The sequence below is a fragment of the Aplidium turbinatum genome, chromosome 15 (genome assembly GCF_918807975.1).
Source record: "Aplidium turbinatum chromosome 15, kaAplTurb1.1, whole genome shotgun sequence".
In the NCBI taxonomy this organism is placed as follows: domain Eukaryota; kingdom Metazoa; phylum Chordata; class Ascidiacea; order Aplousobranchia; family Polyclinidae; genus Aplidium; species Aplidium turbinatum.
Genome location: NC_137486.1, coordinates 2,238,076 through 2,251,318, shown reverse-complemented (window position 1 = coordinate 2,251,318; position 13,243 = coordinate 2,238,076). Strand labels below are relative to the sequence as shown.

Here is a 13,243-nt window from a genome sequence, read left to right as displayed (position 1 = left end):
CAAAGCCAAATGAGTGGGGGGGGGGGGGGTGATTTTGCATTGATCACCCTCCCACTCCAATGAGTGGGGGGTTGATCACCCACCCCCCTTGGATAGAGCCCATGATTAAAACAAAATTCCTTTTGATTTCGCATGCTCGGTGGAGCTAAAGTAAAGCATGGAAGTCCGTGCACGATACCACACTGTAGGGATTCTATACCATGCAAGCTCAAAGAGCTAGTTTCAATGCGCATGCATTGGTTTTGTCAAACGCCATCTAACATTTAGATTAAAACCGAAATAGTGGTGTCAATGGAATGACCGAAATATGTCCACATCCACAAAGCGTTGTGCTTCGTTTTACAATAACCAAATCATGTGCATTATTACGCCAGCAAGTACCCAGTTAGCGCACCAATGAAAACACGTTTCTGGTCAGAATAGATAATGACGTTTCTTGTGACATCAGACACATTGCTGGTTCGATAGGAATTTACCAGGAACTCGTGTATGCGTTGTTGTTGTTGTTTAACTGACAATACAGTTAAACAACAACAACAATAGGAAAGACGTACAATAGTAACTGACAATAGGAAAGACGTAACTTCTTTATCAAACTTATAATTAAAATAATGTTGTCACGAGGTGTGAAGATTCCGCTTGTTGTTGAAGTGTCATTGAAGTAAATTATTTCATCCACTAGGCGCCGCTGAACGTGGAGTTGTCATTGCTCTAGCGCTCACCCGAGAGTTAAGCTTTCGTTATTTGAAGCCGTATCGGCGTTTCTTGCTTGCTATAAACAATGTTTGTTTATTAAATGTTTATTAAACATGTCATAGCAGAACGTACTGTGCTTTCTGGCCGATACCAAGATACACTGGCGCCTATTTTACAGTAGGCTACACGTATAACTAAATTCTTTCTGAAAAGTTAGATTGCAAAGAACTGGTGTCTATTAGCCAACCATTTCAGTGGTGTAGATGCAGTTTTTATGACGAAGCTTATCTTGGAAATGTTTTAGTGATTTTTTTAATCAATTACGTATAAAACAATACATTGTAGCATAACCTAAAGTATTGCTCGATATGTGTTCACTGCTTTGGTTCATCGTCACAAAAGGGTGTTGTTCCCATGGTTTACCCCGACAGACTTGGACAGAAAGAAATCTATTAAAAGTATGATTGTAGTTGTCATGTGAGTTTATTGATTAGGCCAACTGATAAAAGAAGTAAAATAATCACTGAAAGGTCCAACTCAGTGTTCAATGCACATCATCCATCATTTCAACAAAGCCAACATTTGAGTTCCACTAGACCAGTGGTCTCCAACCTGTGGGTCGCGACCCCAAATGGGGCCGCCTTAACTTTTCCTGGGGTCGCCACAACTCACCATATTCAATTTGTTACCGTTTCAATTCATTACCAAAAAAAAAGACCGATACTTTTTTGTCCTAGTTCGCATTTCGCAACCTTTGCCTGTGTTTTGTAATACAGCTTTCTACCTCGTGTCACAAATAAACCATTGTGGTGCAATAATCAAAAACGGAATAGTTGCGACAAGTAAGACAGAGCAAAAGCATTCGCGATGCTAGTTTAGACTAACTTTTTATTATTCAAAGTCACTCCAGAACTGAATTTAATGGCAAACCAAAGTGTGTAATCTGTCTTAAAGTTTAGCGGTTTAACATAATGTATTAAACACAAAACAAAATATATAACATGATAACTCAAACATTTTCGACACGTACGTGTGTCCTCATCAGGGATTCAGTCTGCAATATACGTCAATGAAAAATTGTAAGATAAATTTGACTTTGCACTACAACTGTAACGACACTCTGGACTGAAAAGCACCTTTTCAGTCCAGAGTGTCGTTACAGTTACAAACAGTGCAAAGTCAAGTTTATCTTATAATTTTGAGAAAAACAAAATGGGGTCGCATGTAAATGTTGAAAATCTCCACGTGAAATTGTTTGATCATAAAGGTGCACTTTTTGATGACCTAATTCTGTGCCGTTGATAATCTTTTTGTGACAAATTGCATAATAGTTTTCAAAAAGTTTTGAAACACAGAAATACATAAACAAATAGGGAATTTGGTCCTTGATTTTGAAAAATTTCAAAGTCGTTGGAGACGAAAATTTGGAATTAGATAAGTTTGAAGTTCCGGGATAAAGTCAGGCCTGCAATGGAAATTCGCCAGAACCGGAGTTTGAGAAAGCAAAGATCTTGTTTTTCAAAGAATGGAATGAAGACAAGCCGATTTGCTGTGGAAAATGCTGGTGAAATGGAGTGGTGAAAAAACTAAAAAGAGGTGCTGAGCGTTGTGAGTCAACAATTGAAAGAGTTGGCTAACAATTTTAACGATTCATTTCGCGTAACATGAAGATCCTCGACATGGAAACTTTTGGATAAACAATCCATGCATCGATGATTTCAACACATGCGATCTTAATCTTCATGAAAAAGAAAGTCTGATTGAATTACAATATGTTATGCTTCTACTTTGCAGTCCAGATTCGAAAAACATCATCGTCACACTTCTGGTTATCTGTTGCAAACCAATTCGTCCCAAACTTTCAAAACAATCGATTTGATGGTAAATTGTTTCAACCAGCTATTTAGAAACGACAGTTCTTTTTCATGTCTGGCTTTTACATTACAAAGCAAAGAAATCGCCTGGATGCCGACACAGAGCTACGTGTTTTAGAAACTTCTTTGATATCTCGTTTTCCTCACATAGTCTACTGGCAGCGTAAATTTTGTATGGAAATGAATTGACATTTTTCTGTTTGAGTTGATTTGATTGCCGTTTTATTCTAATTTTCGTCCTGAATACAAATCATATGCTAAAACCTTGCATTATGGTGCGCAACGACAACTTTGGTTAACAAAACGATACTAATATTCATTCTATTCACTACGATCACTAACGTACGCAGGGGGGGGGGGCCATTGGGCCATGGCCCCCCCCCCCCCTTAAGATGTTGTGTGACGTCACGATATTGAGAATGATGCTTTCAGTCTCTTTATGCTTGGGAATGATGCTTTCAGTGTAAAAAAACTTTCCTAATTGTAAACAAAACTGAATTAAAAGAGCGACTTTTGCCAATAGCAAACATCTCAGCCAGGAATTAGCAACAAGAAAACGTAGAGACTTAGCTTTATTTCCGAAAAATGCCGAAGAAAACATGATCTTATCCTTTTGCTATGCCACCTGACACCACCATTTTACAGGAATATTCATACCCACATTTTTGTTGAAAATGCTCTCAGAATGCACCATATTCAAAGTAATTTTTCAAAATTTTCTGGGGGAGGCCCCCCAGACCCCCCGCCGCTGGGTCTCGTCTTAGGCGAAAACGCCGTCGGGCTTTGCCCGCCTGTCGTCAAACCCACCTTTCTAAATTTTCTGGCTACGCTACCGTTAATGCCCCCCCCCCTTGAGAAAATCCTGCGTACGCCACTGACTACGATCTTTGGTTGCCGGTCCGCGAACATTTTTAAAAATTTTGCCGGTCCCCCACTGTAGGTTAAGAACCACTGCACTAGACGACTACTCCCGAACAGTTCCTTCTCTGTAGCCTAGTAGGGTTGAAATTACGTGACTAAACTAAAAATCTCAAACTCAGAATTTATCAAAGTTTTCACTGTGGGCTACTTTCGATTTCTGAATGTCGGCTACATTGCGGAGCAGTGAAAGCCCTGGAACGACGTTCGAAAGGGTGCCGGTTCGACACCGTTCAAGAGCATGCGGCTGTGTCTTTGGTAGGACACTAAAAGGCATGCTTTGTCACGCAATATGTCATGCAATAAATAATGTGTTGGTCAGTTCATATGAGTAGCCTACTTAGTCTCAAACTTCAGACATTTTTGTTGTTTGTCGTATCCAGGCTTACGCCCAGTAATTGAAGATTTAGATTGTGTACGGAAGACAAGGAATTCAATCTTCGTGTTCACCTTCACGCTTGCTCATGAATGTCCTACACAAGACACAGCTACATGCTCTTAGGCGGTGTCGAACCGGCGCCCTTTCGAACGTCAAGCCAGGGCTCTTACCACTCGGCAATGCAGCCAACAATGTTCGCATGGAACCAACGCTTTCATTCTACACACGTCGTCGGGTACTGACAACTGTACAATTCAATAGTTGGTGTTACTGTTCCTCTCACCACAAAGGCAGCACTGGCCGTTCAGTATCACAACCCAACCAGCAAAACCCGCCCTGTTTACATTGATTTAACTTAGGTAGATCATAAATCAATGTAAACAAGACGAGTGTTGTCAGTTGATGTAAGAATATTTTAAATATAGAATAGTGCACGTACACAGACTGTAGCCTACATGCTTTCAAAGTAAAAAGCTTTTTCTGTGTGTAAGCTATGTCTACATAACATTGCATTACATAACAAAAGATTAAATGATATGACATGAAATAAAAGATTTAATAAAGTGTGCAGCACTTTGCATCATCAACATGATTATTTTTATTTATCTTTTGATTGAATTTGTCAACTGGTAAACCAGGACGCTTCCTGCCTTGTGAGCTTTTCTGCTGTTTCCTGGTCGATCACCCCCTCGGCCGCAGCCTGGTCCACTGTCATCTGCTTCCGGGTAGAAGGATTCATCACAATTACTTTGCGATGACGGAAAGGTCCTTTCTGTAACGCATCTGCCATAGGAGCCTTATCTCGTATTGGAAGTAGACGCATGTTTCCATACTTCTTTTTATTTCGAACGCATCGCTGCATTAGCTCACTGTAAGTGAGATTGTCTCCTGTAACAAAGGGATTGTTCAATCAAGCATCCTTGAGGTACAAATCATGATGTTTTGATATTTTTTTGTTCAACGATTACGTACATTGGAATTTTTTACAATGACAAGCTGATGTTGATAAATCTTAATTTTACTGATTATATTAAAAATGCACATAAAAGCGTAGTCACAGACAGTTACAATTACCAACTAGCATACCGGTGTTTGGATCGTAGTAGCCTTTCATGTCGTGATGGTTGCTGGTCAATATTTGGGCCGTTCTTTGGTCGAATAACCCTCTTTGGAGTGCAAGACTGGTAGGAATGCGGTATCCTGCTTCCGGATCTATGATTCCTCCTGTTGCCACCTGGGCTTCTAGCATCCGGATTCCATGGCTCTCAATCACCATCCCTCGTTTCATTGCTTCAAACAAGGAAATTGTTTTCTTTGTTCCTGGTTCTGAATAACCAAGTACGGCTTGCTCCGTTCTTCTCAGTTTTCCGGCATATTGTTCATCGACCAAGCCGGTGCTCACAGCTTTATTCACCGACATTTTCTTCCCTGAAAGAGGATCGATGATGCTTCCGGTGGCCGCTTGAGCTTCCAATAATTCTAAACCTGTTCCTCTGCGCAAAAGTCCATCCTGAATTGCCTGGCAAATGGTGAGGACTTTGCGGGTGGTCTTGTTGAGGATTCCTGATATTGGATTTTCTCCAACGAGGTAAGGACGCAATAGATCGCGAAGCTCTTCCTTGCTTAACCTCCCAGACTGGAAAGCATCTAAAATTGGATTCTCAACAATCCCAGCATCAACCAGTTCCCGCAGGGTGACCTTACGTCTGAATGCACTTCTGAAGGTGAGCAGCTCAGGCTGATAACGACTTGCTGTGCTTTTTGGTTTCTCTTCAATATAAAGAAATTTTAATCCAGTGTCCAAATCGCGAATGCATTTGCTGAGCAAGTCTGCATACCCGAGTCTCTTTTGCGTTGTGGGATCAAAAAATTCTGTTTGTTCTTCTGGGGTGGTTAGGAATGACGCCGTATTGCGATTAATTAAACCTTTAGAAACAGCACCAGCTAGCGGATAACGTAAGCCAGTCCACGGATCAATGATGCCTCCAGTGGCGATTTGTGCTTCTAACAGCCTTGTGCCTTGTGCTTTGGGGAAGATTCCCCTGCTCATTGCTGTCGCGAGAGAAACGTTTTCCCCCGTTCTGGGATCCATAAAGCCATAAAATGCACCCTCTGCTGCTACTAACGTCGATTTGTAGATTTCATCGATAATTCCCAAAGTAACAGCGTCACCTACCGACAGCTTGACACCGTTTCTAGGGTTGACGACGCATCCGGTGGCGGCCTGGGCTTCTAACAGCAACAACGCTGTCTTCTTAGGAATTAATCCATTGTTCATAGCTTGACAAATCGTCAGCTTCTCGCCACTTGTGACGTTGATAATCCCTGCGACTGCTTGTTCTCCTTCTACGTCGTCGGCGACGTCATAATCGTCTTCAGTCTGCAGCGATGGATACGTTTGAGAGGCGGCGGAACCTTTGAACATCTGTAAATATTAACGCTTGCGTTAAAGCTTCAATGCAAACGTAAAATAAAATATTTGAACTACAAAATTATTACCAAGAATTGTTGACAGTGTCGCAGTCAACATCAATGGCAAATTGCGAATATGAAACGTTTAAAAGTGTTTCAAGATATTCAGTTTATTACAGTCAGTTATAAGTACAGGCTATTGCCACTACAGGGAGGTTTAAAAATGCGAGGCAGGTAAAACCTGATTTTATTACAAAGCTACTCTAATATAATCTTTGACAGCTTCAAAAAATCTCACTAACAAACATAATGGCTAGGCCTGGCTATTCGCAACTGAGCAAGCAATGGATCTGCTTTGGAGATTCTTTCAAATGAACTACAAATAAGTTGCGAGTTACCTTCTTCAGCAATGGATCATAAAGCAAGGGGTTCTCCCTTTCTGTAGACTCGTATCTTCTGATGACCTCGATCTCATTGTCGAGTTCATTGCTGGAACGGGGGAAACTATCATCGTCAGATTCAGAGGAACTAGAAGGATTATCAGGTTTGTCAAAACTTTTTTGATTGACATGGACCGAGGGAGAAGACGGCCCTGGTTCGATTCTTAAGGAGAGTGTGATTCCTCCGATGTCAAACGACTGTGAGTGTGGTTCCGGTAGATGGTGCTCGTCACCTGAAACAAATTGGTCACAACCTGGTTTGCCGAAGCCAAGTTTAGTTGTTGGCGAAGCAGCAGCTCTTTTGTAAATCCACTGACGAAATACGTCGTCAAAGTAAACAAAGATGTTGAGGGCGGTTCTTAGCGTTAGAATATAATCTTAGAATGGGGTTAGAATGTTATTTTAATGGGGTTGTGCGACAGGATACCACAAAACCACTAGCGGCGGTACAACTGGGTCCTTCTAGACGAAAACTAGCTTTGCGCAGCAAATAAACGATGCGTTGTACAGCGCTTGGTTATGCGTGGGCGAAAGAATAACTTAAAATATGATTCGGATATGCATTGTAGTTATCAAAACATGTTTGTTTTTAGAAGGTTGGAACGCAGAATGATACAAAAATAAGAAAAACATCTCATAAAGTTACAGAATTCTCATAAAGTTGCAAAAGTGCTTGTGATTAACTAAGTGTACAGTATAGGGACGGCCGTCGGAAACAGATCGCTTAGCAACTCGAGTTTCTTAGGAGGTTTGTCGAGTAAATGGCGAAATCGAAAACCATTTTTTAATTGAACGCCAGGAAGACGGTGCACAACACGGACCTAATCGGTAAATCACCCCATTCCAGGGATATTGCCAGGGTTGCCATACCGTCCTTATTTCTAAGATTTGTCCTTATTTTAAAGAACTCTATCTTAGAAAATATTACTGTCCTTATTGCTAGGAAATGTCCTTCTTTTTGATTTGAGTCTTAATTTTGTCTTATTTTCAACAATTAGTGAATAAACTTAGTAGAATGACAGCCAAATTCCTACTACAGTAACAGTAAACCTAGACCTGAGTTGTCGTGAGATGCACAAAGTATTTTTTACGAACAATGAGTTGCTGGAACACATTGTTTCTGGCAAACAATATGGCATGTGATATATAATGGCTCGTATAAATGCTGAGATTTGTTCAAAAACGTTTGTTTTATTTTGTATGAAAATTTAATTTTTCTGTTGTCCTTATTTTGGGGTCCATGTCGATGGCAACCCTGGATATTGCAGTGGCGTTTATTCAGAGTGTGTGCTCCGCACACCCATCAAACATGGTTGATTCATCAATCATCATACAGTTAAACATGCAAGTAGGCTACTTGGTAGCCTATATAAATGGTTAAGGCATTGTATGCAAGTAGCCTATAAGTAGCCTACTTGGTAGCCTATATAAAAGGTGATGGCAGGGTATGCAAGTTTCTCTACCCAACAAAAGTGCAGAGCCAAATTTTTGAAATGGCAGAAAATGTTAAGGAGACTCTTGTGAAGAAAATTAAAGAATCTGGCTTATTCAGCATTGCAGTGGATGAGTCCACTGGAGTTCGATCTTGTGCACAGATGCTAGTTTACGTCCATTACAAAATAAAAAATGACATTAAAGAAGAGTTTTTATTTAATGTCATCAAAAGGCAAATGCTTTGAATCAAAAGGCAATGCTTTGAATCGATTATTTCAGCTAAGAAGAGAAGTAAAGGCATTTATGCAGAATAAAATTGATAGTGAAATGCAAAAGAAGCAAACTGCCAAACAAATCCAAAAACAAAATGGCATGATTGAAAAAAAATTGATTGATGTGATGAATGCTGATAATTTTGAAGAAAATCTTGCTTATTTAACTGACATGTTTACGGAGTTAAATCATCTCAATTTATTATTACAAGGAAGAGACAGCACAATCATAGACTTCAAGGACATTATTAAAGGATTATAGCTACAAAAACTGCTCTATCTCCCTCTCTGCCTGTCACCACAAGTCGATACCTTGTCATGCAATGTGTTCGAAAAGCCTGTTTACTTATTTGCTTTTATAGCCACAACAACGTTAAATCAAGCCTAAAATGTATCAAACTTGGTAATATGCACCTTCTTACCCTCACATCAACACAACACTGCACTCCCATCCCACCCATATCAGCTGTACGCGCGTTACGCAAAGCGTGCTAAAGCTTGAAGCAATCACTGTGAGCGTGTTGCTAGGACCCAGTTGTAGCGCCACCGAGTGGATCGCACAACCCCATTGTTTCAAAAGCTAAATTGTTTTGATCTTTAGTGCTACTGAATGAATTAACAGTGGAATAAAATAGAACATAAGTTGAGAAGGAACTATTTAACTTAAACACTAAAACTAGAAAATAAGTTGAAAATAAAATAAAAACATTTTAGTTTTTGTAACGTTTGCTAAACATGAGCTTAGTATTTTTGGGTTCTTTGTTATTGGATTAGATTGACCCAGACGTTCCAACCACCATTTCTCTCCTAATTTTAGTTGTTTTTGGTGAAAGGGATCACTATGGTGGTTTTCTTGGACCAATGCATGAATCAGTGCCTAGAGCACTTGACTGATATTGAAACCTGGAGGGAACGACTATTGTGTTGTCAAGATATAGAATACCATTCTGAAAGGGAAATAACAAAAATTTGTTTTCTTGCGTTTCGACGCATACTTGCACTAATTGAAATATACTGTATGCTGCTAGCAATAAGCTGAAGTCTTATTCTGACAATGTCACATTAAACAAATTTATACATTAAAAATTAGCGTGTAAGGTTAGTATCACCATGAATGGTGAATGGAAAAAGGAACATCACAAGGAAACTGGCACAGTAGCATAAACTCACGTTTTTCTTCTAAATTTAAAGGGTTAGTGGCCTGGGATGGTGGAACGGAATGGTGATTGATGTCTTCTGTCGTTACAACATTTACTTCTTCAACTTTTTGTTCGATTACTTCTTTTTCTTTTGTTTTATTATCATTAGTGTTTGTGGTTATTTCTGCAAAATGTTCGTCAGTTGAGTCATTATCTTTTTCTTTGTGTTTTCGTTCATCTTCCACAGTAGAAGAGCAAGATGAAGAATTTGAAGAGTTAGAGCAGCATGAGGAGGAAATAGAGCGTCTGGAAGATCTGTGAGATTCAGTTTCGTTGTTTTGCATTTGAATTTGTTCTTCATTAACTGGAATTGATGGAATGTCGTCATTCTCTGCTTCTTTGGAAGCACCTGGTTGATTCTGCTCTTTTTCGCTGTCGGATGGACAAGATTCCTCTTCCCCAGAAGTGTAAGAATCATCCGAAGTGTAAGAAGACTGAGACAACGATCCCTTGTCATTCTTTTCTGATGTCAAGGAATCGCAATTGGATTCAGCTGGCTGTAAAAGAGATATGTTAATGTAGCGTTGATGAATGATCATAATAAAAACTGACATGATGACGTGCCATGGACGCTCGAGATATCCAATCTACAAGACTGGTGGAGGACGGTAAAATTGTGCTTCTTTCAATGAGGTTCGATTTCTTACCGGTTTTTCCTCCAGGACTTCATTTTCAACAATGCATGCGTCATCGTCACCTGCACCAAAAATAACATCATTATGATAATTTCAAACGTCTTGAAGTTTAAGATAATTGAATTATTTACTATAAATTACTATCACGTGCTTACTGCTCATTTGTAACTGCAGGTGGCTAGAAAGCCTCTTGAAACGTGCATTATAGACGTCAATAGAAAATTAAATCACAAAAATATATATTTTAAATGTTCAATTAAACAAAAAGGCTGCATTAATACTGTATTACTCAAGATAATGAAATACTGTATTTTTCAAGTCCAAATCTAACAAAGTTCTATTAGAAACTCGAAAGAAAAAAATCAAAATATTTCTGACAAGCTATATGACAACATTTGTTACAAGATAAAGGAAAAAAGAAACATAAGCAGACTAAGAATAATTTGAAAATCAAACATCATAAAATGGTCAAAATCGAATAAAAAAGCTGCAAGAAGAGCTCATAGTCATGAACAATGGGGCATTGTATGCCACCCAACAGAGGAAGAAACGTGAGGAAATTCCACGTCATCCGGCTAGTTGTTCCAGCAAACTGCACACAAGTTTGCAACACATAAAAATCTCACCTGGCGCCAGTTCGTCGGACTTCCCCTGGTACTTTCCGGAGTCTGGGATATCGGTTTGTATGTCTGAAAAGTAGTGCTGTGTAAAGTAGTACTGTGTAAAGTAGTGCTATGTACACGTTTTGAACGGATTAGAATGATTCATAAAATATTAAGTCTATTAAGGCCTCATCTAACACTAACATTTCAATTTGCCAACAACAGTTCAAATATTTACGTCGTCACTTCTTATTATACAGTATATAGTACGTCGTACTAGTGAGTGCTCAGCCTTGTCCTGATAGCCGGGAAGAACGCCCCTTTCTTCACTTCTTATTATGATATGTTTTAGCTCGTCCAAGGATCTGACTTTTATCTCTATTAAAACAGTGGCGATGGCGTTGGCTCACTGCCAGGTAAGGCATAGAGAAGACATTGTGTTGTTTGGTTCACACAGACCACAAGCCTCGTTCTGGGCGGTGGATTGTGTAATTGACGCTGTAATTGGTATTTTATGCTACAGCCTATTCTGTGGCAAAGTTAGCTTCTCCACTTGTGAGACATATTTCAAAGCCGCTTGAATGGTGATTGAATCGTAGCTAGGCACTTCTTGGAAGAGGCAGTAGAAAGCCAATGTTGGAAATAATATATGGGTCTTTTACAGCTTTCCCTCCACTCTGTACTCTATTGATGGTTTACCTAATGAACCGAATTGATGTTGATGTTCGCCCTTCGTTTCCGAAGATGGCCAATGAGACTGAGATCAAGCTTGATCCAGAAACATGACTTGCGCGTGATTTTGTTGTGAGGGAGAGCTGCGCAGGACTCCAACCTCACTCTCTTGTCTCAGGCTTCGGGGTCCAATGGCAAAACCAGGGATATCTAGAGAAGGGGATATGAAGGCTCGCAGCGATTGCCTTATTCTCGTGACACTACCAGGGCCGTAGTTTGTAGTGCTTTAAACATGTGGTTCTTTTTAAAATCGTAGAAAGTTTTGTAGTGCAGCTGATACAATGAGCTACAGAAGACAGTTAACAAACGTTACATAGAGCATATTCAAAGAATACTTGTCTACAAAGTCAGTTGAAAAGTTGCCAGTAAGCTGTTTTTTTTAACAAAGTCTTTGCAGTAGGCCAGATGTAAAGCGAGTATATGAGTAGTTGAATTAACAAGCAACCATGAGCATGCTGTGAATATCCAGGCCTGATGCTAATAGCGCAATGCAAGTTGTCATAACAAAATTTATTAAACTACTATCGGTCCCAATTGTCATTTTACGATAAACACAGATTATTTACGATAAACAAAAGCCCTTCTATTGTCAGACGTAATAAAAGCCTTCGTATCCCCTTCTTTAGATATCCCTGGGCAAAACATGGTCAAGACGATTGGGTGAAGCATGAGATGCAGCAGGATGACCATAACGTCTACGTGTCACGTCATGCTCTTGGACACGTCCTGCAACTGTGATACGGGGTGGTGCAAGGTTTCAACTCCGGCTTTCAGCCAGATTCAACAAGTCATCTTCAAAGAGCTGTGCGATTCCAAATCTTTCTTCTTAGGGACTTAATGGCGACGGTATGTTATGAATTATTGAGAACTACCTCAGCATAATTAGGCTTGAGACAAGGAGACAGAACTTTTTCATCGTTGTGGAACCGCTTTGTGCTACCAGTTTGTTTATATGAAAGGTTGACATAATTGCAATCGCAACACGCCACTAATACCCATCTGTCATTACCAATCACATTTGTGAAGTTTTTTGCTTTAAAAATTTAAAACCAACAAACTTTAGGAACTTGCAAGCAGCAACATTTATTGTAATCACCAAGTTACAAAGTTTGAAAGCTTCATCAATGACATGTTTCAAAGACGGAGCTTAATTGTTTCCAACTCAAATGAAAACATCATATTCACCTCTGTTCCTTCCCCACATGAGGAAACCAATGACCATCACAATGACCAGCAGCTCTAAGGCTAGAATGACGACAACAGCAAGTATCCCGGGTGAAATCGCTAGCGTCATATTGCTGCGCCGAGACTTCGATCCACTCTTAAGTGCGCTGGCAAGGGACAAAGCAAAGTTGTGTGATTTTTTTTTAAACCTAACGAATGCATAATAAAAATAAACAAACGTATTAAAAAAAAAAACGTAAATTGACATCAATAAGTTAAATCCGCTACAGTCACCACTTTAATTCAAAATGGCGAAATGTGACGCCAGTTATTCAGTTCAGTTTGTTTTTATTTCTGACCGTTTCTGAATCAGATTCGATTTTGTCGTATGAGGTCAATTTCATATTCATTCAGCATCGGTTATGAGATTTTTTTGAATTTACAAGAAGTAACAGGGTGAGAGTGATCGGCAATTTCAATAAATTG

General features: G+C 39.6%; 1 protein-coding gene across 1 annotated transcript; it reads right to left on the bottom strand.

Moving 5' to 3' along the window:
* Positions 1-2,979: 2,979 nt before the first annotated feature.
* On the bottom strand, positions 2,980-12,916 carry LOC145784563 (uncharacterized). The gene is made up of 7 exons (XM_082596410.1): positions 12,779-12,916; positions 10,886-10,948; positions 10,272-10,321; positions 9,596-10,121; positions 6,678-6,952; positions 4,954-6,292; positions 2,980-4,755 (listed from the first exon to the last, which is right to left on the bottom strand). Exons 1-7 carry the CDS (start codon positions 12,885-12,887, stop codon positions 4,490-4,492), a joined length of 2,628 nt encoding a protein of 875 aa, XP_082452536.1. The 5' UTR covers positions 12,888-12,916; the 3' UTR covers positions 2,980-4,489.
* Positions 12,917-13,243: the final 327 nt, after the last annotated feature.